This window comes from Camelus dromedarius, chromosome 14 (assembly GCF_036321535.1).
Source record: "Camelus dromedarius isolate mCamDro1 chromosome 14, mCamDro1.pat, whole genome shotgun sequence".
Taxonomy (NCBI): Eukaryota; Metazoa; Chordata; class Mammalia; order Artiodactyla; family Camelidae; genus Camelus; species Camelus dromedarius.
In genome coordinates, this window is record NC_087449.1 from 46,378,901 (window position 1) to 46,405,432 (window position 26,532).

A 26,532-nucleotide genomic window follows, 5' to 3' on the forward strand; every position below is an offset into this window, starting at 1 on the left:
ATCATGGTTTTCATTTTTTTTCTTTTTCAGATCTAGATGTTACATTACTGGCTTCATAGTAGACTATAAAAAGTAAAAAAATAAAACATTTGGGAAATCACCCAACCTCCTGAAATTAACTCTTGCTTCCATGACAAGATAGAAACCACAACTGCAAATAGCTAGAAAATAATGAGGATGAGAAAAGCACAAGGTAGGCAAAGGCGACTTCGGAGGAAAGTTCACAGTGTTAATTAAGCACTTTCAACACAACAGAAAACAATGAAAATATATGCACTAAGCATTCAATATTAAAGATTAACTACCTTCTATTTTTTTTAAATAGATAAAAGTTCAAATCAATGACTTTATAAAAAAGAGTAAAATGACAATACTAAATGTTGTTAAGTACGTGAAACAACAGACACTCAGATAATTGTGCGTAGAAACAGAAAAATGGTATAACTGAGAAGTCTGATTAAAGTGGAAAATGCACATAGCCTTGACTTCTCAGGTCCACCTTTAGGTAAGTTCCTTAAAATAGACCATCCCAACTTACGGGCCAGGGATGGGTGGTTGGGTAAGGACTTAAATGGCCACAACTCTCAAAGCCTCATCTTTTACCCTATGCAACATACAAATATTCTTTTCTGTGTATCACCTAGCTACATAAAAAGTTGGTAAGCAATCTCTTCTAATATCTTTCGTGGATTTCCACAATAGAAAGCTAAGTTTCATTGGAGTCAAGGCCTTTTTTAAATTCTCCGCTGCATCTCCAGCAGCTCAAAGTGTCTGGTGTATAGTATTTGCTCAGTAAATATTTGCTGAATGTACAAGTGCATACAACATATAAAAGTGATAATTAGAGTATTATAAAAATGAAAAATCAGAGACAATATAAAATGTCCATTCAAACAGAGAAAGAATGAACTTGTATACTCATAATGGGAACAGTATTTAGCAGTTAAGTAAATAAACTAGAAATCCACGTATAAACCTCAAACAACACTGAATAAAAAAAGCAAATTGCAGAATTGTAAACTTAAAGTTTTATAAACACGTGGCACAAGGCTATTTTATTAAGTATAAAATCATACATGCATGAAATGATGCATACCAAATAATCATTACCTCTGGGGAAAACAAGAGAAATGTTACCAGGAAAAGATTGCAAGGGAGCTTTAACTCAATCTGTAATAATTTTATTTCTGAGATAAAAATCTGGAACATGGCAAAATATTAGAATTTAATAGGACTAAATGTTAATTGTTATGCTCTTTTATATGTTAAAACTAATCATAATTTTAAAAAAGGATTGATAAGTAAACCTAAGAATGTGTATGGAAAACTAAATAAATCACCAGCCTTGGCCTAATCAAGATAAAGAAAATGTTTGATCAATGAAGAAAGCCAGTACAGGTATACAGAACAAGTTAAGAGACTACATTCTACAACTCTGAGCAAATACATCTGAAAGAATGACTCAATGAAATGGATGCTCTTTCTAGAAAAATTAGAAGTTATAAAAATTGATGAGAGAGAAAGAAACTGCAGGTGAAAAGGGGCAGAGAAATATTCTCAAAAAAAAAAAAACCAAAAAAAAAAAAAACAAAAACCCAGGCTCAAATAATTTACCACTAAACTCTTAAATCTTTGAGGAATAGATTTCCTCTGTCTAAACTTTTCTAAAGCATAAAGACAGAAAAAGCCCTTTTTTTGAAATTACTTGAAAAAAGGCAGTGTTTTCATAAAGTAGGTATTAAGAATTCCTATTGTGTCATTCACTGTTATATCAACCAAAACCAATCAATATTTAGAGTTTTAATGTTTAAATGTGAGATTTCACAGAAAAGGAAACACAAATGGTTCAAGCAGATAATTTTATTCTTTAAGTGAAAATAAAAAATTCTGAGATTTAATCTTCACAGAGATTAAGGCCATTACAACTAACACATTGGCAAAGATCAAAATGTTTTATAACACTTTATAAAGATTTGAGGAAAAAGGCACTCACACATTATTGGCTGGACTATAAATTGGCACAATCCTTACAGAAAGCAATTTGCCAATATCTATCAAAAATAAAAATGTGCAAATCTTTTCACTTAGTAACTTCAATTTAAATTTTTACCTTATAGTAACTCACTTATGTGCAACATGAACTATGTACAAGGTTATTAAATGCAGCATTATTTATAACAGTAAAAGGCTGGAAAAAAGTAACATGTCTGTCAGATGGAACTGCTCTAATATATTAATGGTATATCCATACAATTAGAACTTAGGCATTTTTAAAGAAAAAAGTCAAGAAACCCTTCATGTTCTTATATGGCACAATCTCAAAAATACCATGTTAAGTTAAAAAAGGCAAGTTGTTGAAGAACATTGTGCATTACATAGTACATTTATGATTAAGTATCTCCATAAGGATATTCAAAAAGCAGTTCCCTGGGAGAGGGAACTGGATACTAAAAAGGGAAGGAGACTTTTCATTGTCTATCATTCTGTGTCTTATGAATTTTGAACAAAGTAAATGTTACACGTTCTGATGAAAAAACTTTTTTTCTTAGAAGACAAAAATTTGAAACAACTGTAACATGCAACAGAAATATAAAATTTCAGGTAAATTCAAGTTAGTAAGTATTATATTTCTTTCACCTGAGGATAAACTTTTCCACAATTCCATTGAGTCTTTCAGGCTCCATCAGTGTATTTACCAATTCCTGCTCAACAGCCATTAGGGCCGGGCCACTAAGCTTTTTTTGTCCCCTGGTATGACATAAATATGTTTTAAGACGAGACAGTGTAGAAAATGAGTTTTCAATTCTTGCTGAAGTAACTGGCCAAGATAAAGCAATATATAATAGCTCTGATATGCAAGGAATATTATTGTGAAGGCCATGCTGAATAAACAAATAGCCAAGGTTGCTGAAGTTGATACAACCATAATCTATGACAAAGTTGAGCCTTGCATATTGCCGATAAAATCTAAGCTCTGGGATGATGTCTGCATCAAGTTTATAAAATTCTTGGACATCTTTGGCTGTTGCTTCATTTAATGGTTCATCCCATTTAAACAGCAGTTCTGAAATTTGCTTCATTTTACAATAATCAAACTCTGAAAAACATAATTTTAAATTTTGTAATATAGTATCCAAGCCTTGGTAGTAAATATTAACTTTATATTGTTCTTCTGTTGAGGCAGGGAAAAACATACTGTCTGAATTGCCAAGGTCTATTGTTCTCTGAATTTTTCTTCGTTTCTGAAATGAAGGTCTTTCAACTTCAAAACCTTTACAGGTTATTTTTTGACATATTTCTTCTGCTCCATTCCACATAGTTTTGAAATAGGTATCATTTCTTTCAGAGGATAAACATTCCAAAATTGCTTCTATTTTTGAAGATAAAGAAAAAATATCTATGGTTTCACTCTGAAGCTCTTTGGAAAGAATTCCTGTAACACTTAGTACCCGATAAAGAAATTTTAAACAAAAGATAAATTCAAATTTGGAAACCAATGTCAACAAATCACCCAGTTCATCAGCTAAACTTGTGTTTGAAGAATGGCTTGATAGAACTTCTAGTGTTTCAATAATCTCTGGAAGATCCTCAATCACAGACAGTAATGTACGATCATGGACTGTCCAACATGATTGTGATGTATGTTTCCTGCATGTTTTATTTTGACTTAGCTTATAAATGTTTCGAAAATTTGCAGACATTTCCCCAGATACATGGATAGTGTTGAACAAAGAACTGAGAGTATTTAGAGCACTTCGGAGCTCTTTTAATTCTCTACAAAACCTAATCACTGCTAAATCCAAAAAATGTGCGTAACAGTGTAGGTATAAAGCTCTTGGTTCTTCCTTCTTGAATTCTGCTGCAATTTTATTAAATTTTCCCCTCCAATTACAGGTACTATCATAGGCCTGGCCTCGTATTTTATTCAAATCAACTCCAATTTGCTGCAGGTAGGTTTTGATAGTCCTATGTAAGTTGGTCCCAGTCATCTCTTCAACATCTATGAAACCCAAGAACCTTTCTTTAATTAATACAGCCTTTGATGTTTTTTGTGGGTATCTTACACAAATTGAGAGCTGTCCTTTAGTGGAATTATCAACTGTCTCATCACATATTATTGAAAAAGCTGAAGAGACATTGATCTCATTCACAATATCTTGTAACATTTCAGTCTTTATTATTTCAATAATATCATTTTGAATTTGTGTACTATTATAGAAGTCAACTTGTGAATTCATAAGTTGAAACATTTCTTCTCCTTTATCTTTTGCTCGAATTTCTAACAATTCTAAAAAATTGCCTTTATTCACAGATGAAATAGACTGGTCATTTCCTCTTAAGAGTAAGCACTGCTTTCCAAGAAATAAAATATTTTCAATTATAAGCTTTAGGTACTTCTTATTTCCTTCACTCTGTTTTGAATGATTAGATACACTGTCACTAACAGCTTCATCACAAAACTGGTATACCTTCCAAAATTGCAATGACTTCAAATGCATTTCACTTTTTTCATGCTTTCTGAATTTTTCCAGAGTTTTTTTCCAATTGGAAATTCCCTGGCCTGCAAATGACTCTCCTCTACAGCTAAAATTTTTTTGGCAGAACAACTGGCATGAGTAACAGAATACCATGTCCTTTTTAATACTGTTTTCTAATTGCTGAAAATTCGAACACCAAGATTTTTTAATACTTCGTGATTTACCTTTAACTTTTTGTACTTTGGACGTAAATTTTAGGTGACATAGTCCATCACTAATTTTCATAGATTTCATACTGTATGTAGCATCTTGGTTTGACACATGATCTTTCTGTACATCCATACTGGAGCCACTTGTATGCTGACCGAGTGCTGGTGATAGTGAAAGGCTTGGCTGTTCCACACTACTATTAGCAACACCATTACTTGATTCACTCGGTGAACTCTCAGGAATCTTGGAAGAAAATGAGAAAATAGTATTTGTTTGAACAGTTTTCAAATAATTAAAATATTGAACATGTCCATCCTACTAACACAATAAAATCAATGGGTGAGTTACAGTATGAGCTCCACTAGGGGGAAACATGAACAATTATTTATAACTTAGTATTATTAATTTCATGTCAAACTTGAGGTCTGAGAAATTGAATGTGAATATCAAAAGCATTTACTGCTCTACTTTTTGAGCTCCAGGATCAAAACAGGAACGAATATGCTTAAGCACACATACATACAAAATATATTTTAAAAAGGAAAGCTTAAAAAAAGAAGACTGTAACAAAAACATTAAGAATAAAACTTACATCCGTAATGACATTTGCTGTTACTGAAGAAACTGTACCTGTTAAGATAAGGCATAAGTTCAAGATCTTTACCATAATCTATAACATAGCATCATTAATTATAATTGTTTATATCATATCAGGCAACAAAAAGAAAACTTAGAATAAAGACAGATTCTACATTCTAATCAAGCACAGCGAACAGTGTATATGTCAAATGTCTTCACATCAATTTTTACCTTGTAGTACATCAGAGTTCATGATGGGCAGGGCATCATGAGTATCTGCCAGTGATACTATATTGCTTATAACTGGAGTTGTATCTTTCTTTGGAGAAAGGCGATCCACTGAAGCATCATGCACCACAGAAACATTTACTGATAAAAATTAAAAGATTTCTTATAAGCCAGGCAGAATCAATCAACCAAAAACATGTTTAATAACATATTTCAACTTATAATGCAAATATCTAATAGCTTTAAGTACTGTTGGGTACTAGAGTAATTTTTATTAGTACTTAAGGATGGCCAGGTACTTTAGGATAACATTAATAACAACATTAAACTGATAATTTACATTTCCCATCATTTCATATCTTCTACCTTTGCACACAACTTCTCAGTCCTTTCATACTATTTGCTTGAAATGTCAAGCAAATCTTTACTGTGAAATTACCCATGAAGAACAGAAGAGAGATTATTATAGAATCTCTGAATGGGTATCGTTTCTAACTCTTCCAGGATTCATAAACCTCAATATGAATGGAGCTAGGTTGGTTTCTAAGCTGGTACTGCAGAGTTTTCTCTAATAAGCCAGTATGAATGATGTATAAGCCCCAGGGAAATAATTCACTCCACTGTCCATATAAATAGCACCACTGGTCCAATATGAAGCTCTCTGATGGAATACATAGTTGGCCCTGGATTATCAGTTCTCTTCTATTAGTGAACGTCAAAATATTTATAACTAGCTCTACTTCATGTGAAAAATATAATAGACTTATTTTCTACAAAGCAGGGCTAAGTACAAGATTCTCTATTCTAACACAACAATCTTTACAAATATAATAACTCTCTGGTGGTGTAGTAGTCTTCCTCTTAAGTAAAAATACTGGAAAACATTTCTTTGAAACAAGTTTTAGACTATCAGTTTAATTTGGAAATGAATCAAGGTATAAATTAAAGTAGTAATATTCTTCAATCGTTACTAAACCTCTGATAACTGCTAAACAAATATTACCTGTAGAAGATTCCATCTTAGCTTTACTATAAGCAGAGAAACAATTAACAGAGCAGAAAAGCTCTGTCTTCCCCAAGTCATTGGTAGTCTCAATCATTTCATCTGAGGGCTTCAATGATTTGCACAGAACAGATGTAAGTGTTTTGGCCGGTTTCTGTGAGAGAGTAAAATAATATTCATATTCCTGGTATATGACATAACATACTACCTCTGCTCTTAGTTGAAATATTACAAATAATAATGATAAAGTCACATTTTTGCACTTAATTAAAAACCAGAAAAAAGACACCTATAGTTTATAATAACTAAAATGAAGGAAAATCAATCTATTGGATAACTATGATTATTTGTCAGATATGTTAATAGCAATAATACATATACAAGCCATGAAGAAAGTGGTCTTGAAAGATGTTCACCGCCCTAGGCAACCAAAGCCAACTGGACAAATGAACAAAAGTCTTATAAGTCTTTCTTCAATGCCAGCTTAGGCATCAACTCAGGAAAGCCTTCCACAGCTAAGGACGAGCCAGAAAAGGGTACCTAACATACACTGCACCATGCTGTAGGAATCACTGTTTTCTAGGCTAACTTCATGGTAAAAATTGCAAGCATATTATAAGAAATCAGAATACAAGCAGTGAGAGGTCTGGAATACAGTACATTCTGTAAGCAGTAACTGTGCAAAGGATAGAAACTGTGAGGTTCAACACCAATTGTTTCTGGTGGAACAGGAACCAACATTCCTGGACTTAAGTAGTTAACACTGATGGCAATGATGAAATAGAACTGCTTTTATGGGTACAAAGTGCAAAGACAGATGAAAATATTTTACACAGATTTTCTTTTTCTCTGAAAGAAGAGGATAGGCAAAGGAACAATGAAACAAAAACCAGAGTGTAATTCTGAAATTTGCTATTTTTGTCCCTTATTAGTATGAATTTTCATATTTTGAGAAATACAATTCACCAATATTTAACATTAACCAACAACAGTGGTATAATTTATAATTAATTTATTACTCATATGGGAAAGCTAATACTTAACTAATATACTATTAAGAAAATGTAGCCAAAATTATTACAATTATACCAAACAATCCGTTTTGAAATAAAAAGCCACCTAATGTTTAGACTCATAGATTTGAACATTTCTGTAATTCTTGATTATAGTTCACTAACAATATGGGTTTTCTCCATTATTACTATCACACAATATCTTAAATACAGCAGGCAGAGTTAGGTGGTGCTTTTTAACACATCCAGCCAAATCAGCCCTGCCCCATCGCACAGGCTTAATGAGTACTCAATACAGGCTCTTAAAAACTGGACAAGGTCTATTTATTGAGTGGGAGGGGTAGAGAAAGAAAAGAAGGAATGGCATTTCTTGCTTTCAGACAAAGGGTTCCATGCCTTCCATTCTCCCATTTCTGGGCCAAGGCAGGATACTCTCTTGGTATGGGCATTCTGCTATAGAAAAGATGTGGCTCACAAATGACCTATTTGAATTGTGGCTTGTTAGGACTCCCATCTTCAACTGCTTGTTTTTACAGGAAGAATTTACAGGGATAGAATTAGGTCTTCTTTTTTTTTTAAAATTTCTATTAGTTTTTTGGGGGAGGTAACTAGGTTTATTTGTTTATGTGTTTTTTTTTTTTTTTAAACAAAGGTACTGGGGATTGAACCCAGGACCTTGTGCATGCTAAGCATGCACTCTACCACTTGATCTATACCCTCCCCCTAGAACTGCATCTTAAAGCATCATCTGAATGAGCAAAATAGGCCCACCTCATGAAAGGGGCTCAGACCACTAACTGTGTTCATTCCACTTAATCTAGCAGAGCAGGGCCAGCTTCTCTGCTCTCAAAGCCACCCACCCAAGGCTCTCCTTATCAGCAACAGGGGATTATTTGTCATTGGCCTCCTATGACTCCTGATTCAGAAAAAGCATGTTACATTCCTGATTCATCTTAACCTTGCTTAGGTGTGAGAATTAAATACATGGAATTAAAGATAAAATTTTTTGTGGCTTAATCTTACCAGTAGACTATTGTTATTTTGGCTATCTAGTTGATAAACAAGCTTCCCTCTGCCTTTTCTTCAAGGTAAGATGATCACCCTGAGATTCTTTAAGCATTTATCATGAATTGTTATGTAAGAAAGAATTGTCAGAAGTCTTCTATTTCATCTCCATCATCCTACCGATTGAATCTACTCCTAATGGTGCTAAAATCAATACCCTCACATTTTCCTCAAGTGGAAACTTTCACAAGCCAACTAATGGAAGGAACTCAATCTTCAATTTTTCATTTGAGTCCTATGCATTCAAATTTAAATGCAGTGGTCCTCACTTTATGTAACAGATCTTTATTCATACTTGCTTATATGATGTAATACTCTCTGAACTAATGAGATTGTCCTTCCATCTGAAGTATACAAAACAGACAAGAGCTAGTGTAACAGTAAGCTCCAGTTCTCACAACAGTTCATGATGATGTTGTTAGCAGAGTGAAACTCTGAAAAACAGGCATTCCTGCAAAGACTATGGTGGCTCACGTTCCGGTGTTTTACTAAGTACTGAATCTAGGATTTAAAAAAAGATTCAGTAAGAACTGATATTTAAGAATAATTAGAGTCTCTAAAGGTTAAGAAAAATGGCAACTTACAACAGTAGTCTTCTGACACATGCTGCACTTGGCTGCAGTGCTATTAGTACATATGGTAACAAATGGTTTTCTTTTTTCTTCATATGATGAAAGACAAGACTGGCTGCAAAAAGTTTTGCTAGAGGTAGTATCTTCCAGCTGGACACTGATTACATCCTTTAGATTTAAAATATCTCTAAAATAAATAACAAAGTCACCATTAAACTTTTTTTTTTACCGTAATTCTTTCTTTCTCTTCACAAGCTAAACCACTCCCTTAAGTAACTCTCTGCCCTGTTGTTTCATTTACCTGAAGAACTGTGAAACAGTAGTAACATCAGCCCTTAAATAAGAAAACTTGAATCTGGTTATCTAGTTCTACCACTTACAGTAAGTAACAGTTAAATCACTTATATTCCCTAACTATTAATTTCCTCATCTATAAAGTAAGGATTATAAACACATCTGATAGTGCAGTTTTGAGGATTACCTGGCCTGTATTAGTTGGTGCTAATAATAGAATGACAATGAGAAATCATACTCATACCTGATGAACTTTGGAACCTACAAGACAAGAGGATTTAAAAGCTTGGTCTACAAATCCCTGGGGATTCCCCAGATACTTTCAGAAGGTTCACAAGATCAAAACTATTTTCATAATATGAACATCTTATTTGCCTTTCTCACTGTTTACACTTGAACTGATGGTGCAAAAGCAACGATGGGCCCCTGCAATTCCTAGGTATGTACCTCAAAGAATTTAAAACAAGGACTCAAAAAAGTACATGTACATGCAAGTTCTTAACAGCATTATTTACAATAGCCAAAAGATGGCAATAGCTCTAATGTTCATTAGCAAAAGAATGAATAAACAAATTGTGGTATATTATTCAGCTATAAAAAAAAGAATGAAGTACTGATTTACCTGCTGTAATATGGATGAAACTTAAAAATATTATGCTAAGGGAAAGAAGCCAGACACAAAAGGTCACATGTTGTATGATTCCATTTATATGACATATCCCGAACATACAAATCCACAGACAGAATGCTGACTGATGGTTGCCATGGGTTGAGGAGGGCAGAGATAGGGGAATGGGGAGAAACTGCTTAAGGGATAAGGCATTTTACTTTGGGATGACAGAAATGTTTTGCAACTAGACAGAGGTGGCAGTTGTACAACACTGTCAGAATGTACTAAATGATACTGAAATGGTTTTTGTTAAATGAATTTTACCTCAATAAACTGGGAGGGGAAGAAAAGCAATAGTGGGTAAAACTGCCAGAGCCTTATTTAGCACAAATCAAGACAGTGGCACCAAAATGTACCAGTATTTATGGTATTCACTGCCATGCATTTACTGTAAAAGTTATTGATTAAAAACTTGATCCTTGAGTACATTGTTTTAATATTCTGTGAGATGAAATGGGACAGAGGCAAAAGTATTTCCCCTGCACAATGAAGTACGATGGTTGTCTCAAGGCAAATCCCATGTAGAAATATTACAGAGTTATAACCTGAGTTAGCCACTTTTTTCATGGAATACATTTTTGCTTGAAAGAATGACTATCAGACAAACTATTATCGAGAGGTGGTTATCTCAAAAATGAATAAAGACTGCTACTTCAAGGAAAACAACTGGCAATAGTCATTGCCAATGATAAAATCCGAGCTTTCACTGAGAATTAGAATTTTGGAAAACTTGTATCTGCCATCTCCAGCTTGATAGCTTCCCAATAGGTACACTTTCTTGATGAGATGAGTGATTAAAAACAAACAAACAAACAAACAAAAAAACTAGACATGACTTTTAAAATATTGCATAATGAAATATGACAACATCTGGAAGATCTGCATACCTCAGCGAACCAGTAATTTCCAAATGATAGCATGCAACAAAAATCATTCATGGGTAAAACAATCATTCAAAATATAAATAGATCAATAAATTTTAATGTGACAATACAAAAAATTCATTGATAAGGTTTCAGATTCCACATTTCAACTAACCTTTAAGAAACTACCACTCATGTAGTATCAAAGAACATACACAAAATATCTGAAAGGCTATTAAAACACTCCTCCCTTTTCCAAATAACTCATTTGTAAGGTCAGACTTTCTTCAGACTTCAACCAAAACAGCATTTTGTAACAAACTGAATGCAGAGGTAGCATTCTGAAACTGTCTGAGAACCTAGCCATACAGTAAAGCGGTTTGCAAAACTAGTAAAACAATGCCCACTAAATTTTTCTTAAAATTTCTCCTCACAGAATTTTTAAAAAGGCTATTTAAAGAAGGCTATTTAAAAAAGGCTATTTAAATAAGGCTATTTTTCATGTCAACATGCACTGAGTTTATTACTTTTAAATGAGTTAATAATTAAATGGTTAAAAATTCCTCAGCTTTAATTTCTAACATTACACACACACACACACACACGTGTGTGTGTGTGTGTGTAATTTACATAAACTAAAGCTCTTTGGGTCTTCAAAAACTTTTAAGAGTATAAAGGGGTGCAGAAACCAGAAAATTTGAGAACTGTTACTACAGGAAATACCAAGATACCTAGAACCCTCAGACTATCTTTCAGTCTAAGTCTTCCAGATGAAAAACTCCTGAAATCAATACTGTTTAACACCTCAGTATTTACAAATTTTTACCATATAGATCTTCCTCGACTTAAGATGGGGTTACATCCAGATAAACCCACCTTAGATTAAAAACACCAAAGGTTGAAACTGCATTTAATATACCTAATCTACAGACCAATACAGCTTAGCCCAGCCTACCTTACAGGTGCTCAGAACACTTATACTACCTTACAGTTGGGTAAAATCATCTAACACAAATTGTATTTTATAGTATGAATCGTATGAATATCTCATGTAATTTGCTGAATACTGTACTGAACCTGAAAAACAGAATGGTTGTAAGTGTATGGTTGTTCACCCTCGTGATACATGGCTGACTGGGAGCTGTGGCTCACTGTCGCTGCCCAGCATCATGAGAATATCACACTGAATACTACAGCACTAGTACAGGAAAAGATCAAAACTTAAAATTCGAAGCAGGTTTCTATTGAACATGTATCACTTTAGCACCACTGTAAAGTCGAAAAATAATTAAGTAGAATCATTGTAAGTTGGGGACTGTCTGTTTTATAATCTTTCTGCCTTTTTAAGCAGGTAGCACCAAAAAGTAACAGGTTAATTTTCAATATCACAACATTAGTCATTTTACTGGTTTAAAATATAGCTCTAACCTATGATGAGAATGAATGTGAAAAAGTATGTTATGTGTGTATAACTGAATCACTATGCTGTACACCAGAAATACAACATTGTAAATCAACTCTACTTCAATCAAAAAAAAAAAAAATAGTAGCTCTAGATGCAGTACCTGAGTTGTGACAAAAACTTTTCTAGGATTCACTGAATACCAAGCAGTGTTTAGGCCTTGGGGATATAAAGATGAGTATAATCTGGTCCCTAATGTCAAGAGGTTCATAGTCTAACTGGGGCAATATCAGTTCTTTAAAAACATTAATTTTAAAATCAGTGCTTTCAGAGTTATGTACACTATGAAAACACAGACCAAGGAACAATTATCTTGGTGGGTAGGGGTAGTAAGAGGAGAAGAAGGAATGGTATGGGAATAGACAAGAGGTAAAGATATTTGAGGCAGACCTTTAAGACAGCAAGAAATTAGCCAAGTGGAAAGTAAGGCAGAAGAAACTGCTGGCAGAAGCATGAAAGTCTGAAAATGCTTACTGGCTTTTACTGTTACTAGTCTACTAGGTTGTGAGCTTCTAATCTACTAAGGCCTTACAAAAGAAAAAAAAAAAAAAGAATTTTGTTGAAAGTGCCTAAAATTAACCAAATGCTGAGCATAGTTCTGAACAACTTCCCTACAAATGAGTGTTACAGCTCTAGTGCATGGGCTTATTTTGAACTCTGTTGATTGCTTTCAGGCTGGTTTCAACTGGCATACTGAAGTACAGAAATGACACAAATTCAAAGCTCTCAAAAAAGAGTTCTCTTTCTAACATGATTTAAACTGTCATTTTCAAAACTATCTTTCACTTGGTTCATGAACTAGAATAAAAACTACATTGACACAAAACAGATTTTAAATCACTGCTATTAAAAAAACTCACCCATTAGCTAACAGATAATTAGCTAAAATCTTGAGAACTATACATTAATACAAGAGGCTAACGAATGTGGAATAAAAAGTTCTGAAAAAAGCACAGGTTACTCTGAACAATGGATTCTCTCCCAACCTAAGCATCACTACATCACCTTTCCACCAATCTATAAAATATTATTTTGTATCAAAATATTTTTATCCCAAAGGAAGTAAAGCTTGTTCTGTGTTTTTGCTCCTATTGGATTTCTCTGCCTTAGAGAACAACTTACACACTAATCTTTCCTGCTACAGCCTTTTCAATCTGTCTGGGAGCTCTGCTGAAGATGTGTAATGGGTAAACTCCAAACACAGCAACATGACCTTAACTTGTCAGGGCCTCACTTTCCTCAAAACCAAAGAAAATGTTTGGATTGGATGATCTCTAAGGTCCCTTCCAGTTTTATGATTCTGTAGGGAAAGAAAGCATGCTGAAAAGAGTGCCATACAGCCAGAGCAAAAAAGAAAAAGGACAATGTATATAAAGGTTTTAAAAAGCACAAGAGGAAGGTAAGTAGAGTTCTGGGAAGGAAGACTTGAAGCAAGGAACAACTCCTGAAGCAGCAGCCAAATGAGGAGCTGAAGCAACCAAAGAAAAGGGTTTGAGTTTGTTAACAGAACAATAGTGATAGCTAACATTTATTGGGTTCTTGTTACATGTCAGTATTGTTCTCATCACTTAAATATATTATTTAATCATCATAATTCTTATGTACATTTCACAAAACAGATAGGAATACTAAGAAAAGTTCTCAGTGCTCTTCAGACTTTAGCATGTATATGAATCAGCTGGGGATAAATGCACTTCTGATTCAGTACGTCTGGGTGAGACCTGAGATTCTGCATTTCTAACAAGCTCCTAGATGAACTTGATACAGCTACTCAAGGGTCATAATTTGAGTAGCAAAATGTAAACTGAGGAAGCAAGATTATGGCAACCTGATTCCAGAACAAGATGTTATTTGAAAGGAATTTATTATATTTAGTAGCAAAATTGGTGGCCTATGTTTTTTCTTATTCTGAAACAAAGACATTTAAAAGTTAACATTAGCATTTAATGGATACTAACTAACAAACCAGAATTATAGTACTATAGGACTCTCAAAGCATTGATCCTTTATACATAACAAGATAAGAATTCAAAGTTCTGGACATTATGAAATCACTACTACTTCCTTTCTCCTTACCTAAATTGCCTTACATATGTGAAAAAAGTTAGGAAAAAAGACCCAATAATAGTTCATAGAAAACTTAAAAAGATTACATACATACATCTATGTTTACCTATGGCCATTCCATTTTTCAAAAGAATTAAACAACTTAATTTGCCATTACAAAAGAAACATTATATAATTTTACACCTTGGAAGATTCAAAATAACTGTCATATGACTAATTTTTAGTAGGCTGCTCCCTATACAGTTAAATAATTAAATAGAATGGGTAAGCAATAACCCCACTTATAGAGAATTTCAAATAAAAATAACAGGAAAGTAAGTTTCAGAAGTCATTAAACAGAACTCCTATTATTTTAATTTCTGCAAATCTCTTGATAAACAAAAAATGATTTCTGAAGACTGAGTTAGAGTCACTGAAAGTAGAAGCAGCTTCTTTTCACTAAACCAAGGTGATTACTTCTTTAGAAAAAAAGAAACTGTAGGAAATTACAACCAAGATTCTGATCGAGATCTATGTAGGGAAGTAAAAGGGGGCATAATTTAGAATTATATACTTTGAGCAGTTTGAACAAGTTTTCTTGGGAAGAGCTGGTGAACTGGCAGATGAAATGTATTCTGTGATGCACGGTGTGGAGCAGAATAGCTGAGTAGATCCTTTCCTCTGATAAGCAGTTTGCCCCTTCTGAAGTATTTTTTTACAACCAGAACAGGAAACCTGAATAGCTGTGGTTGAAACCGAAGGAAGCATCTTATTCATGCCAGATGATGCCAGAGAAAGCTGCATGCCTGTAGTCAACTGAGAAGCTATAACACACAGAACAGGAAGGAAAAAAATTAATATTTACATAAAATTAAGTATTCATTCTTTCAGGTTACTTCTCTTGGACTTGAAACCCAAAACAAACAATGCATTATTCAAAGGCATTCTAAAAAAGTAGAATAAATTGAGTTATCTATAATATTGGTCAAAATAAATATGATTAACTTAATTCTATTACCACTGTCTGAAAACGTAGTGTTTATTTTCAGTTCATTCTCCTGAGTTTTGGGCTGTTGGGCTTGACAATACTCCTAAAAGAGAGTAGAAAATAATGATACCAACCAGTCAATCAACAGAAAATGATATATTATGCTCATATCTGTTCAGTGAATTGTATAATTGAACTGAACCGTAGTACATAAGTAAGCACTCCTCTTTTGGTGACTTTTGGCTGATAACACCAATCAAGTACTATAATATTTTTATAGTACCTAGATATGACTTTATAAATTTTGTTAACACAGTCCCTCAGTAGCTACTACAAACAGAGAATAGAAACACTCAATAATGACACCTATTATCCCTCCTTGTTCTAATCACTAACAGCTGTCTTCATAAAGACCTTAAACACAGAAATTGATGCTGTACACTAGAAATGGACACAACATTGTAAACTGACTATACTTCAATAAAAAAGTAAACAAACAAAACAAAACAAAAAACCCCACAAAAATTGTTAGATTGGGCTGAATGAGTCTTACAAAGGACGATTTTTTCAGAGCAGCAGGCAATCTACCGAAACTGGATCTATGTCTTTGAAAGTACAAGAAACCTACTGAAGAAACAACAGATACTTCCTAGATAGACAACATTCCCCACTGTCACCAACTCAATGGGAATCATACCCTTACTTGGTACTGATTTACTTTTGGTTATTTCTAAACCGAGTACTAAAAATAAATCAAAAATGAAATTACTTTTCATTTCATTATAAATTTCAGCCGGTTCATATACAAACATTCTAAGCAAATTGGGCCCAATTTACAAAACACAGCTTGATTTAGTTTATCCTTTACAGGTTCTTTAGCATTTGATATGTCTAAAAAAGTTTAATGAACATGAAACTAATCTGGATAAACAATAAAGAAAAAATTCTAAGAATTTAAAATGTACTAATTCTATTATTTAATAGAGACAGAAGCATAAAAACACTTAATTAGTTATATTTATTGTTTCAACTTAAGGAAAATGAAAACAAAAATGTGTTAATGTCATCTAGGCCCATAATACCCCTAAGCAATCCTTTTATCAACCCCCAAACCCACTTCCAAACAGTCCATTCTCTCACATTCTTGCATATACCCATTATCACACTTAGCACATACTGTATTATTCGGTCAACTGCTTTGGGGAAGGTAAAGAATTAAGATTTTCAACCAATAAAGCAGCATCTGCATAATTAAAATTTATAATTAAAGCTACTCTAGAAGAAAGAAAATAAGGTAAAATATTTACCTGAGCATTGTTGGGTTCTGTCTTAATTTCACCTAGCCTCTTCAGTTGCGGTGCCACTGCCTTGTCACATTCACCATCTATCATTGATTCTTTCATCTTAGTGTCTAATACAAAAAAATCCTCCAGTTCCAAACTAATGGGTTTCTTCTTGGGGAATAGTTTCCAGATTCCTAAAATAATATATGAATTGATGAAGAGTCTGATTTTTAAAAGGTAGTCTCTTCAAATGTAGTAATTTTCTGGAAGCATAAAGGTTCTTTAGACAGCTTGCTCGCTTTTTTCACAGTAATACTGGCTTCCTTCTCTTCATCCATTACTCCCCAATATAGCACTGCTTTACACTTCTCCAGTAGATAACCCTCCATGCTTTCTTCTGGGACTAGTTTTCTCCATTTCTGTTCCCCTAAGCCTGACTATAGCATAAAACCACCAAACCCACAATTTTATTTATTTATTTTTCTTGGTCCCTGCTCCATGCCCTTTTAAACATCTTTATTCTCACAAGTTCATTTTTAACTTACAAAGTCTTAGAAAATGTAAAGCTGCCTATCTGAGGTTAATTCAATCACCCACACTCACTACCTCTCCAACCACCCCACTGCCCTCCTACAGAGCCGGTTATCATTTGTATCTTCAACACCTCTTCCCCACCTTACTGGTTCCTCCCATAGAAGCATTTACATACATTCTGACTATTCTTTCTTTGAAATTCTCTCCTTCCTTGAATCCCATGACTCCAAGACCCATTTCTCCTCCTAATTCTTTGCCAATTTTCTTCTCAAACATTTATTTCACCTGCTTCTAAATATTTGTGTTCCTCCAGAGCACAATTCCTCAGAACTCTTCTTGCTTGCTCTAAGAGTACAAGCTCGGATTCAACTATTATCTATAGGCTAATTTCCCCCATATGCCTGTGCTCAGCTCATATACCTAATTGTCTCTTAAATTTCTCCACTTGGATGTTTGACAAGTCCCGCAAACTCAAGAGATCTAAAACTATACTCTTATATTATCCCCCAAAACCTGCTTTACATACATCCCTTTCTTGGGAAATGGCATTATGGTGTATACCCAATTTCCTAAGCCAGAAATCTAAGGGTAGTCCTAAATTCCTGTTCTTCACAAATCCCTACATTTAATCAACAAATTGTATCAAATATACCTTCTTATTATGTCTTGAATCTATTTTCCTCTACTTAATGCCCCCAACCCTCCATGAATGGATTCCTTTTTGGTAAACAGTGTTAAAAAAGAAACAACAGCCCCAAATGGAATCACTTGTGCTGAGTTCCACCAAGACTTAAAACACCTAACCTAACTTCAGTTTCACCCTCTCACTGGAGTGGAATTTTAAGTCAATTAGTCTGTTAATTTCCTGGTAGCACTAGTGAGGTAATTTGCCTAAGACTCCTCTGCTTTTCTCTAAAGGAAGGTGACCTTACCTAAAATACTCTTTTAGTTTCTTTGTCCTACTCTCTTTCTGCCTATAAAAACCTTCCATTTTGTACAGCTCCTTGGAGTGCCCTTCTATTTACTAGACGGGATACTGCCCGACTCATGAATATAGTCAATTAGATCTTCAAATTTACCAGATTGAATTTTTGTTTTTTAACAATAGCTAAAATCCAAAATCACAATATAAAAGATTGCTGAGCATTCAAGCTTAAAAAAGAATACCACTTTGTAACTTTTGAGGAACTATAGGAGTCTTTTGATTGTTCGGCCCCATGGCCTCTTTTTCAAGGACAGACTCATTCCTTGTGTCCTTCTTTAATTGAGGTCTATTTTCCGTTTTTCTGGTAGCTGCCACCTCCAATTCTAAATCCTATGGAACTCTTTCTCTTCCTGCCATCCTAGTTTGGCTGCAGAGTACAAGTGTCCAGGATTCCCCTTCTTATATCACCTCCAAGAAAAATGGGTACACTTTTTAAAAAAGGGCTTTACAATTAATGATTATGGAGGGTAGGGGATAACTAAAACAGATATGGTTAAGTCAAAGTTCTTACTGCAGTAATTCCAGGTCTATGGTTTATCTGAGTTAGTACACGAAAGACCCCCAAATTCTGCTATTATCTTTTATTTTTGAGGTTGGGGCTTAATCACCTACCTCACCCTAATCTTTAACTCAGCTTTTACTGAAAGCCTCTATCAACAAGGCAGAAAATTAAATAAAGCCTAACTGTGAAGTGCAATAGAGCTGATATGGCCTCGCTCAACCCATCTGAGCATTACATACAACCAGCAAAGCAAAACTCACAGGAAATGAACTACTAGACTGTCATTAAGTAGATTCCCTTCACCTGAAAGTAAATATGCTATGCAAGTCTAAACATTAATTAAAAATAAAACATCTATGAGTTCTGGCATCTTGGAATCCCTTCAAACATGTCAGTCATCACACAGGCAAAGAATAGAAAGTACTCTGAAAATGTAAGTAATCTAAAATATATTTCTGAGGCAGAGGAAAATGGTATATAACATTTCTTTAGCTACTAAAGAAACAAAAAGAGACATATATGAATAATAAATTACTTCCTTTTCAAATAACATAGGAGTAAAATATGTTCTAGAGATCTCTTTTTAATATAGTCCCACCCATCTTTCCAAACTGGGGCTAAACTACAGATGTGTTGGAGACTATTAACAGTAATAAGAGAAACATGGTTCCCGCTGGTTAATACTACTTGGCAACAAGTAATTTAAAACATTTTAGTTTAAACCATAGAGAGCTATATGATGGAGCAGAAAACAAAATTCACATTTGTTTTTATAGTAAAACATGAGTATCAGAAAGAGAAAGTTAAAAAAAAAACAAACAAAATCTCTTCCAAAATTATTCCAAAAAAAAAAATTGGAATAAATTTACAAGAGGTGAAAGATCTATATGCTGAAAACTATAAAACACTGTAAAAAGCAACTGAAGACGATCTAAAGAAATGGAAAGATATCCTTTGTTCTTGGATAAGAATTAATATTTTAAAATTGCCATACTACCTAACTCAATCTACAGATATAACGCGATTCCTATCAAAATACGTATGATACTTTTCACAGAACCAGAACAGATAATCCTAAAATTTACATGGAACTGTAAAAGAGAAAGAACAAAGCTGAAGGCATAACCCTTCCAGACTTCAGACTATATGACAAGCTACAGTAATCAAAACAGCATGGTACTGGCACAAAAACAGACATAGAGATCAATGGAACAGAACAGAGAAATAAACCCACACACCTATGGTCAATTAATCTATAACAAAGGAGGCAAAAACATACAATGGAGAAAAGACAGTCTTTTCAGCAAGCCGTGTTGGGAAAGCTGTAAATCAATGAAATTAGAACACTCCCTCACACCACATACAAAAATAAACTCAAAATGTGGACCCAAATATAAGATATGATACTATAAAACTCCTAGAAGAGAACATTGGCAAAACATTCTCAGACATAAATCATAGAAATATCTTCTTAGATCAGTCTCCAAAGGCAAAACAAATAAAAGCAAAAATAAATGAGACATAATCACTCACAAGCTTTTGCATAGCAAAGGAAACCACAAAAACGAAAAGACAACCTACAGTTGGGAGAAAATACCAACAAGGGCTTAATTTCCAAAACATATAGACAGGAATCCCACTCCTGGGCATCTATCTGGAGAAAACTCTAATTCAAAAAGATGCATGAACTTCAATGTTCATAGCTGCACTATTCACAAAAACCCAAGTGTCCATCAACAGATGACTGGTTTAAGAAGATGTGGAATATATGTACAACAGAACACTACTCAGCCATAAAAACAAAATATTGCCATTTGTAGCAACATGGCTGGAACTACAGAATATCATACCAAGTGAAGTAAGCAAGGCAGAGAAAGAAAAATTATATGATATCACTTGTAAGTGTAATCTAAAAATACAAATGAATCTGTATACAAAACAGCAACAGACTCCCAGACACAGAAAACAAACACATGGTTACCAAAGGGGAAAAGGAAGGGAGGAGATAAACTAGGAGTATGGGACTAACAGATACAAACCTCTATACATAAAATAGATAAGCAACAAGGATTTACTGTATAGCACAGGGAACTATAGTCAATATCTTGCAACAACCTATAATGGAAAATAATCTGAAAAATGTATTTTACTGAATCACTTTGCTGTATACTTGAAACTAACACAAATGTAAACATTGTAAATCAACTACTTCAATAAAAACAAAAAGAAATTGCAAGTTATAAGGAATAACTTCTGGACACACAAACAAATCTCTAGCTGGAATACAGACACTTTCCTCCTAGAAAAATAGTACAATACTATATACATAAACCTGTTGATGAAAAATTAATCAATAGTCAATCTAAGAAAGAGAATTTTATTTGAGCCAATCTGAGGATTTATAACCTGGGAGATAATCTCTCAGAAAGCTGTGAGGACTGCTTCACCTGTTAGAAGTTGAAGGCACAATCATGTACATTTTTGAGACAAGGGATCATATATCAAAATGAGATACTGACATTTTACATAAAGTTTATCAAAGACACACAATCCAGGTAAGCACATACAAAGCGAGCAGCAAATCACCAAGGTCTCTTACAGAGCTGGGAAAGAATGCTAATCTTTTAACAAGTTATATTGCTAGCCTCAGAAGAAAGGGGGAAAAATTGATCCTTACAGTCCAGCATGCATTCCCACCTTTGAGGAGGTCTGGTTAATGTACAATGTATAGGTAACACTGCACACTAAAGAGGGAGGGAAGAGGCCCAAAGAGAAAAAGAATTTCACGCTTAAAATTTTTTGTCTTTCCTTAAATACAAATTTTATTACATCAAAGTTGATGTTTCAAATTGCTTCACTTTAATTCCTCCCCACTATACTTGTGCTTATAGTGTTCTCCTCATGCAAAGTCATTTTTTTGCCTATTCAAATTTTACTCAGCTTCTAAACCAACTCAGCTCCAGATTTTACCAGATTGGCAAGAATTAAAAATAAAGCTGATAAAACTAGGCATAACAAAGTAGCTTTAAGCATGCTAAACCCTCCCGAAACAATCAGAAAACTGACAGGCTTTTCCCCTGAGGGCACTTGCCAGGATAGAGGAAAAAGCCTAAGCAGAAACTAGCAGCATAGTGACCTAAGGAGGCAGGAGTTCTGAGTTGCCTAAGTTGTTAGAACGAAAAAGGCACAATCTGGGAGAGGGGAGAACCTCAGAGCAATAAGCCCCAAATCTGCATACAAATATCCCCCCTCCCATTAGCTGACTCTAAAACTGCACATCTACAGACCAAGACTCCAAAAAAACCTAGCAGAAAATAGCAGGTGGGAGATTAAAGACCTGAAAAGAGATTATAGTAGCTTTGCAACACTAAGAACAGCTGAAATTTAAGCCCAGCTAAGGAAGAGGGGACTTTCACTTGAGACTCGGGGAGCCGTGCCCTAAGAGTAAGGGCCACCACACTGCAGCAGAAAAGACTACTTCCTTGAAGGGCAAACCCAAATAGATCAGCCCTAGCAATCAATGCCTAACAGGATCCCTCAACAGGATCAATGTAATCTGCTAGTACTATCTGCCTGCCAAAATGAAATGCAGCCGTCTCTGGAGGAGTCTCTAAAGATTTCCAACCACAATGTCCAGTATAAAAATCTTTGGGGCAAACTCCCCTTGCCACCCCATGCCCCCAAACAAGACTGAAAACCAAGAGGAAAAAAAAGACAGTAGAAACAGACCTACAGGTGACTCATATTGGTGTTATCAGGTGAGGACTTTGATGTGTTTTTGTTGTTGTTGTTTTTTGGGGGGAGGTAATTAGGTATTTATTTATTTGATGGAGGTACTGGGGATTGAACCCAGGGCCTTGTGCGTGCCAGGCATGCACTCTGTCACTGAGCTACACCCTTCCCCTTTGATGTGTCTAATAGAGAAAAAGATGGAAAAGTTCAGCAGAATTCCGCGATAAATTAAAAAAAAGTCATGGAAATTTGAGAATTGGATAAAATACGGAAATTAAGAATTCAATAGATGAATTTAATTATAACAGTGAAATAGAAGACAGGTTAGTGGAAGTAGTCAGACTGATGCATAAAAAGATAAAAATACAAATAATGTAGGCAACATGTGGGACAGCAAAAAGGTCTGATATACATGCAAAAAGAGTCTCAAAATAATAGAAAACAGACAATGCAACAGAAGCAATATCTGAAGAAATACTGGCTGGATAATTTCCCCAAAATGAACAAAAATATCAAATCACATGAATCAAGAAGCTCTATGAATAACAAATAAGATAACTATAAAGGAAAACACAACTATGCACATCATAGTCACACTGGTGAAAACCAAAGATAAAAAGAAAATCTTAAAAGCAGATAGAGAAAAAGGACATTAACACACAGGGTAACAAAAATAAGAATGAAAGTTGTCTTCCTGTCAGAAACAGTGAAGTCCAATGGAATATTTTTAAAATGCTTGGGGGAAGTGGAGGAACTATCTAAAATTCTATGGTCAGTAAATAATATCCTTCAAAAATAAAGGTGAAATAAGGACATTTTCAGATAAATGAAAATGGTGAGAATTTATCACCAACAAACCTACACTGTAGAAATGCTGAAGGAAATTCTTGAAGCTCAAGAGAAGTACTCAAAGGAAATTTGGCATAAAGATTAGAAAAGGAAGAAGTAAACAAATTGTATTTGTAGATAGCATGATCGTGCATATAGGAAACCCTGAGGAATCTCCTCTTCCTCTCACTCTATCCCAATAAATACTACTAGAATAAGTGAATTTAGCAGAATCACAGGATAGTACAAGGACACTAGTTTAAAATCTCCTCTCTTATCAATTCTCTTCACCACTGTACTAGAGATTCCAGTCAGGTTAATAATGCAAGAAAAAAAATCTTGAAAAGAAATAAGTAAAATTGTTATTATTTATAGATGGCATGTATACATAGAAAATCCAAAAGAATCTCCAAATAACTGCTGAAATTTAAGTAAATTTAGCAAGGTCAATATTAAAAAAATCAATTATATTTATTTGTACTAGAACAATTAGAAAATTAAAAATTTGAAATAACTATTTTCTATAACATCATAAAACATCAAATACACGGATAAAGGTAATGAGCTATGTCACAATCTCTAGACTGAAAACAAAACAATGCTGAGAGAAATTAAGGAAGATCTAAATAGATACAGCATGCTCACTGACTCAAAAGTTTTATGTCAGTTTTCCCCAAATTGAGCTACAGATCAAAATCCCAGTAGGAGTTTTTGTGGAACTTGCAAGATGATTATAACGTATATAAAACATACACAACCTAGACAGTCTTTACAATCTCAAGAAAAAAGTTGGAGGACTTCCAAAAAGGCCATAGTAATTAAGATGGTGTGGTATGGACCAAAGTAAAAATACAATGATTAATTGTAAGCATCCAGAAGCAGGTATACTAATTTCTTTGCTTTACAGCTACTTCTTCATGCATTACACTTCGCAAACATTTGTTTTACTCCGTTGAATTCTGCAAGCTCTTTTACTGGCATGATAGGAAGACTGGAATGGAAGGCTAAATGCTTTTTAAACCAAACTAAAATGCCCATTCGTAGTTCTGTAGGCTCATGTAGGCCCACTACTCATGAAGTACATAGGTACTGGGGTTACAGAGTTAATTAGGATGTGCAGACACTCATAATACTGCCTAGCATAGTATGATAACTGCAGCAGTGTAAATGTATACAAGGTACAAAGCAGAAATGAGGGAAGAGAAGATGGTCAAAGCAGTCTTCCAGAAGATGAAATTTGAGCTACGTTTTAAAGTAGGTGTCTAAGAAGCAATAATGGGGTATATTCCAAGTACAGGGACAGCATGTGGAAAAACACAAATATATGGGAGCTATAAAAAGATAAAGATAAAATACAAGAGTGCTAGTGGAAGGAAATTAAGTTGGAAAAGCAGACATGGGTCACATCAGGAAGGTCCTTGAACATCAGATGTTTGAACTTAACCTTGTAAGTTAGTAGCTTGGGGAGTTCAGAAAACATTTAATTCGTATTTTGCTTTTTAAATAAAAATTTACTCTAAAAAAACTAGTAAAACCATGAGATACACTTAACTGTGTTACATACCGAAAGTTAAGTAATTTTGGAGACTTCCAAAGCACTAATTTGTGCTAGATTAACAAGAGACCTTCAGAAAATAGCTTTTCCTGCCATCTGGGTGAATACAGCTCAATTCCTTGTAGCTGTGTCATTGATGAGGAAGGTTACAGCTTTGCACGTATGCATTTTGGATTCTGACCTGTATACCACCCATAGAAAATCCTAGAAGCGAATTCACCATTTTAGCAAGGGCATCTACAGTGCTGCTCTTGCCTCAGCCTAGAGTTAAATGGGCGAAGTGTTGAGTCCTGATTCCGACAGGGCTAAGTGTAATATAGTTCCTGTTACAAATTTCGGAGGCTTCTTGTCTTACATATTTCTGATGAGAAACACAAGCTATCGTCAAATGTTATTAGGGAGTCAACTCTTAAAGAGGAAATTCTCCACTCACCCACTTCCAAGCTTTCAGTTCAGATTAACTGAAAAGTATGATGAGACTGCATCTTGAGAAAGCTAAAAATGTCACCATTTGCAAACACCAGTCCATGCAAACCAAGATACTTTCAATCCTGTGCACTAAAGCAAAATACTGAAAAAGTGATAAAGATGGCACCTTCATCTAATTCCCATTACAAATATGAATTTATCACAAGCCAAACTTTTACGGTAAACATCTCTTTTAGCTAAGATTCCTTGCACTTCTTTTTGCAAAAGAAGTCCTAAGATTTTTTTTAAGTTTGAAAGCATCGTTGCTTAACGAAGGAGATCTACAAGTGTGATCAAGTCAACGTTTTAGAAACGGAAGCCGCGGAGAGAGACCAAAGACTGAAAGCCCAGTTACGGCGCAGGAGCAGTGGGCGGCGAGAAACGCTGGAAACCGGGGGGCAACGACGACCCGACTCTCGAGGGCAAGGTTAAAGGAGACCACAAGTACAATCCAGGGGCCTGACCCTGAATTCCCGACCCCCATATGGCGGCATCTGCACGCAGGGCCGGGCACCTAGAACCCCGGCCCTCCCCCACGCCTCATCCTCCCTCCGAGTGCCGAAACTCTCAGCCCTTCTCCGGTAAAGTACGGGCATAAAGACCGGCACCACAGCCGCTTAAGGAAGCTTACCAGTTTCTTTCAGGTACGCTCGCCGCGCGACGTTTCTCAAACGAACTTCGACGCGAAACGGTCTCTCAGGCCCTGCCCCTTTCCCGTCGTGCTCTGCGGCCGAGCATGCGCAGTGCAGCCGGCCCGGCCGGGCGTCTACTCCATGTGCTTGGAAAGGCGGTCTTGGGGCAGGAAAGGAGGTGGGAGACGGGGAGGGTTAGAGCCCAGACGGCCGACTAGGCGCTTACCCTCGAAGCCGCAGCTAGAGGGCATCGTCGAGATTGACTCAGAGCTCAGGAGAGGCAATTAGCTTTCCTGATTTCGAGAGATGGCTCTTTTGGCAACTTCTGTAAATCCCAATTTCCTCATCCTGGAAACGAGGATAATTATAGTACCTATGTTATAAATTTGTGAAGATTAGAAAGGCAATGGTTAGTAAAGTGCTAGGTACAGAGTGAATTTCCATAAAAGGAATTATTCGCAGAAATGCGGAGGGGCTTCAGGTTTCTTACATTTTGCGGCACTCTTAGTATAGTAACATTAAAATAATCCCAAAACAGTGTG

General features: G+C 35.0%; 1 protein-coding gene across 1 annotated transcript; it reads right to left on the bottom strand.

Moving 5' to 3' along the window:
- Nucleotides 1-1,845: 1,845 nt before the first annotated feature.
- On the bottom strand, nt 1,846-26,091 carry ZMYM1 (zinc finger MYM-type containing 1). The gene is made up of 9 exons (XM_010977555.3): nt 25,990-26,091; nt 16,779-16,948; nt 15,502-15,574; nt 15,058-15,307; nt 9,161-9,335; nt 6,499-6,652; nt 5,499-5,636; nt 5,281-5,318; nt 1,846-4,931 (listed from the first exon to the last, which is right to left on the bottom strand). Exons 2-9 carry the CDS (start codon nt 16,872-16,874, stop codon nt 2,634-2,636), a joined length of 3,222 nt encoding a protein of 1,073 aa, XP_010975857.1. The 5' UTR covers nt 16,875-16,948; nt 25,990-26,091; the 3' UTR covers nt 1,846-2,633.
- Between the last annotated feature and the right edge of the window lie 441 nt (nt 26,092-26,532).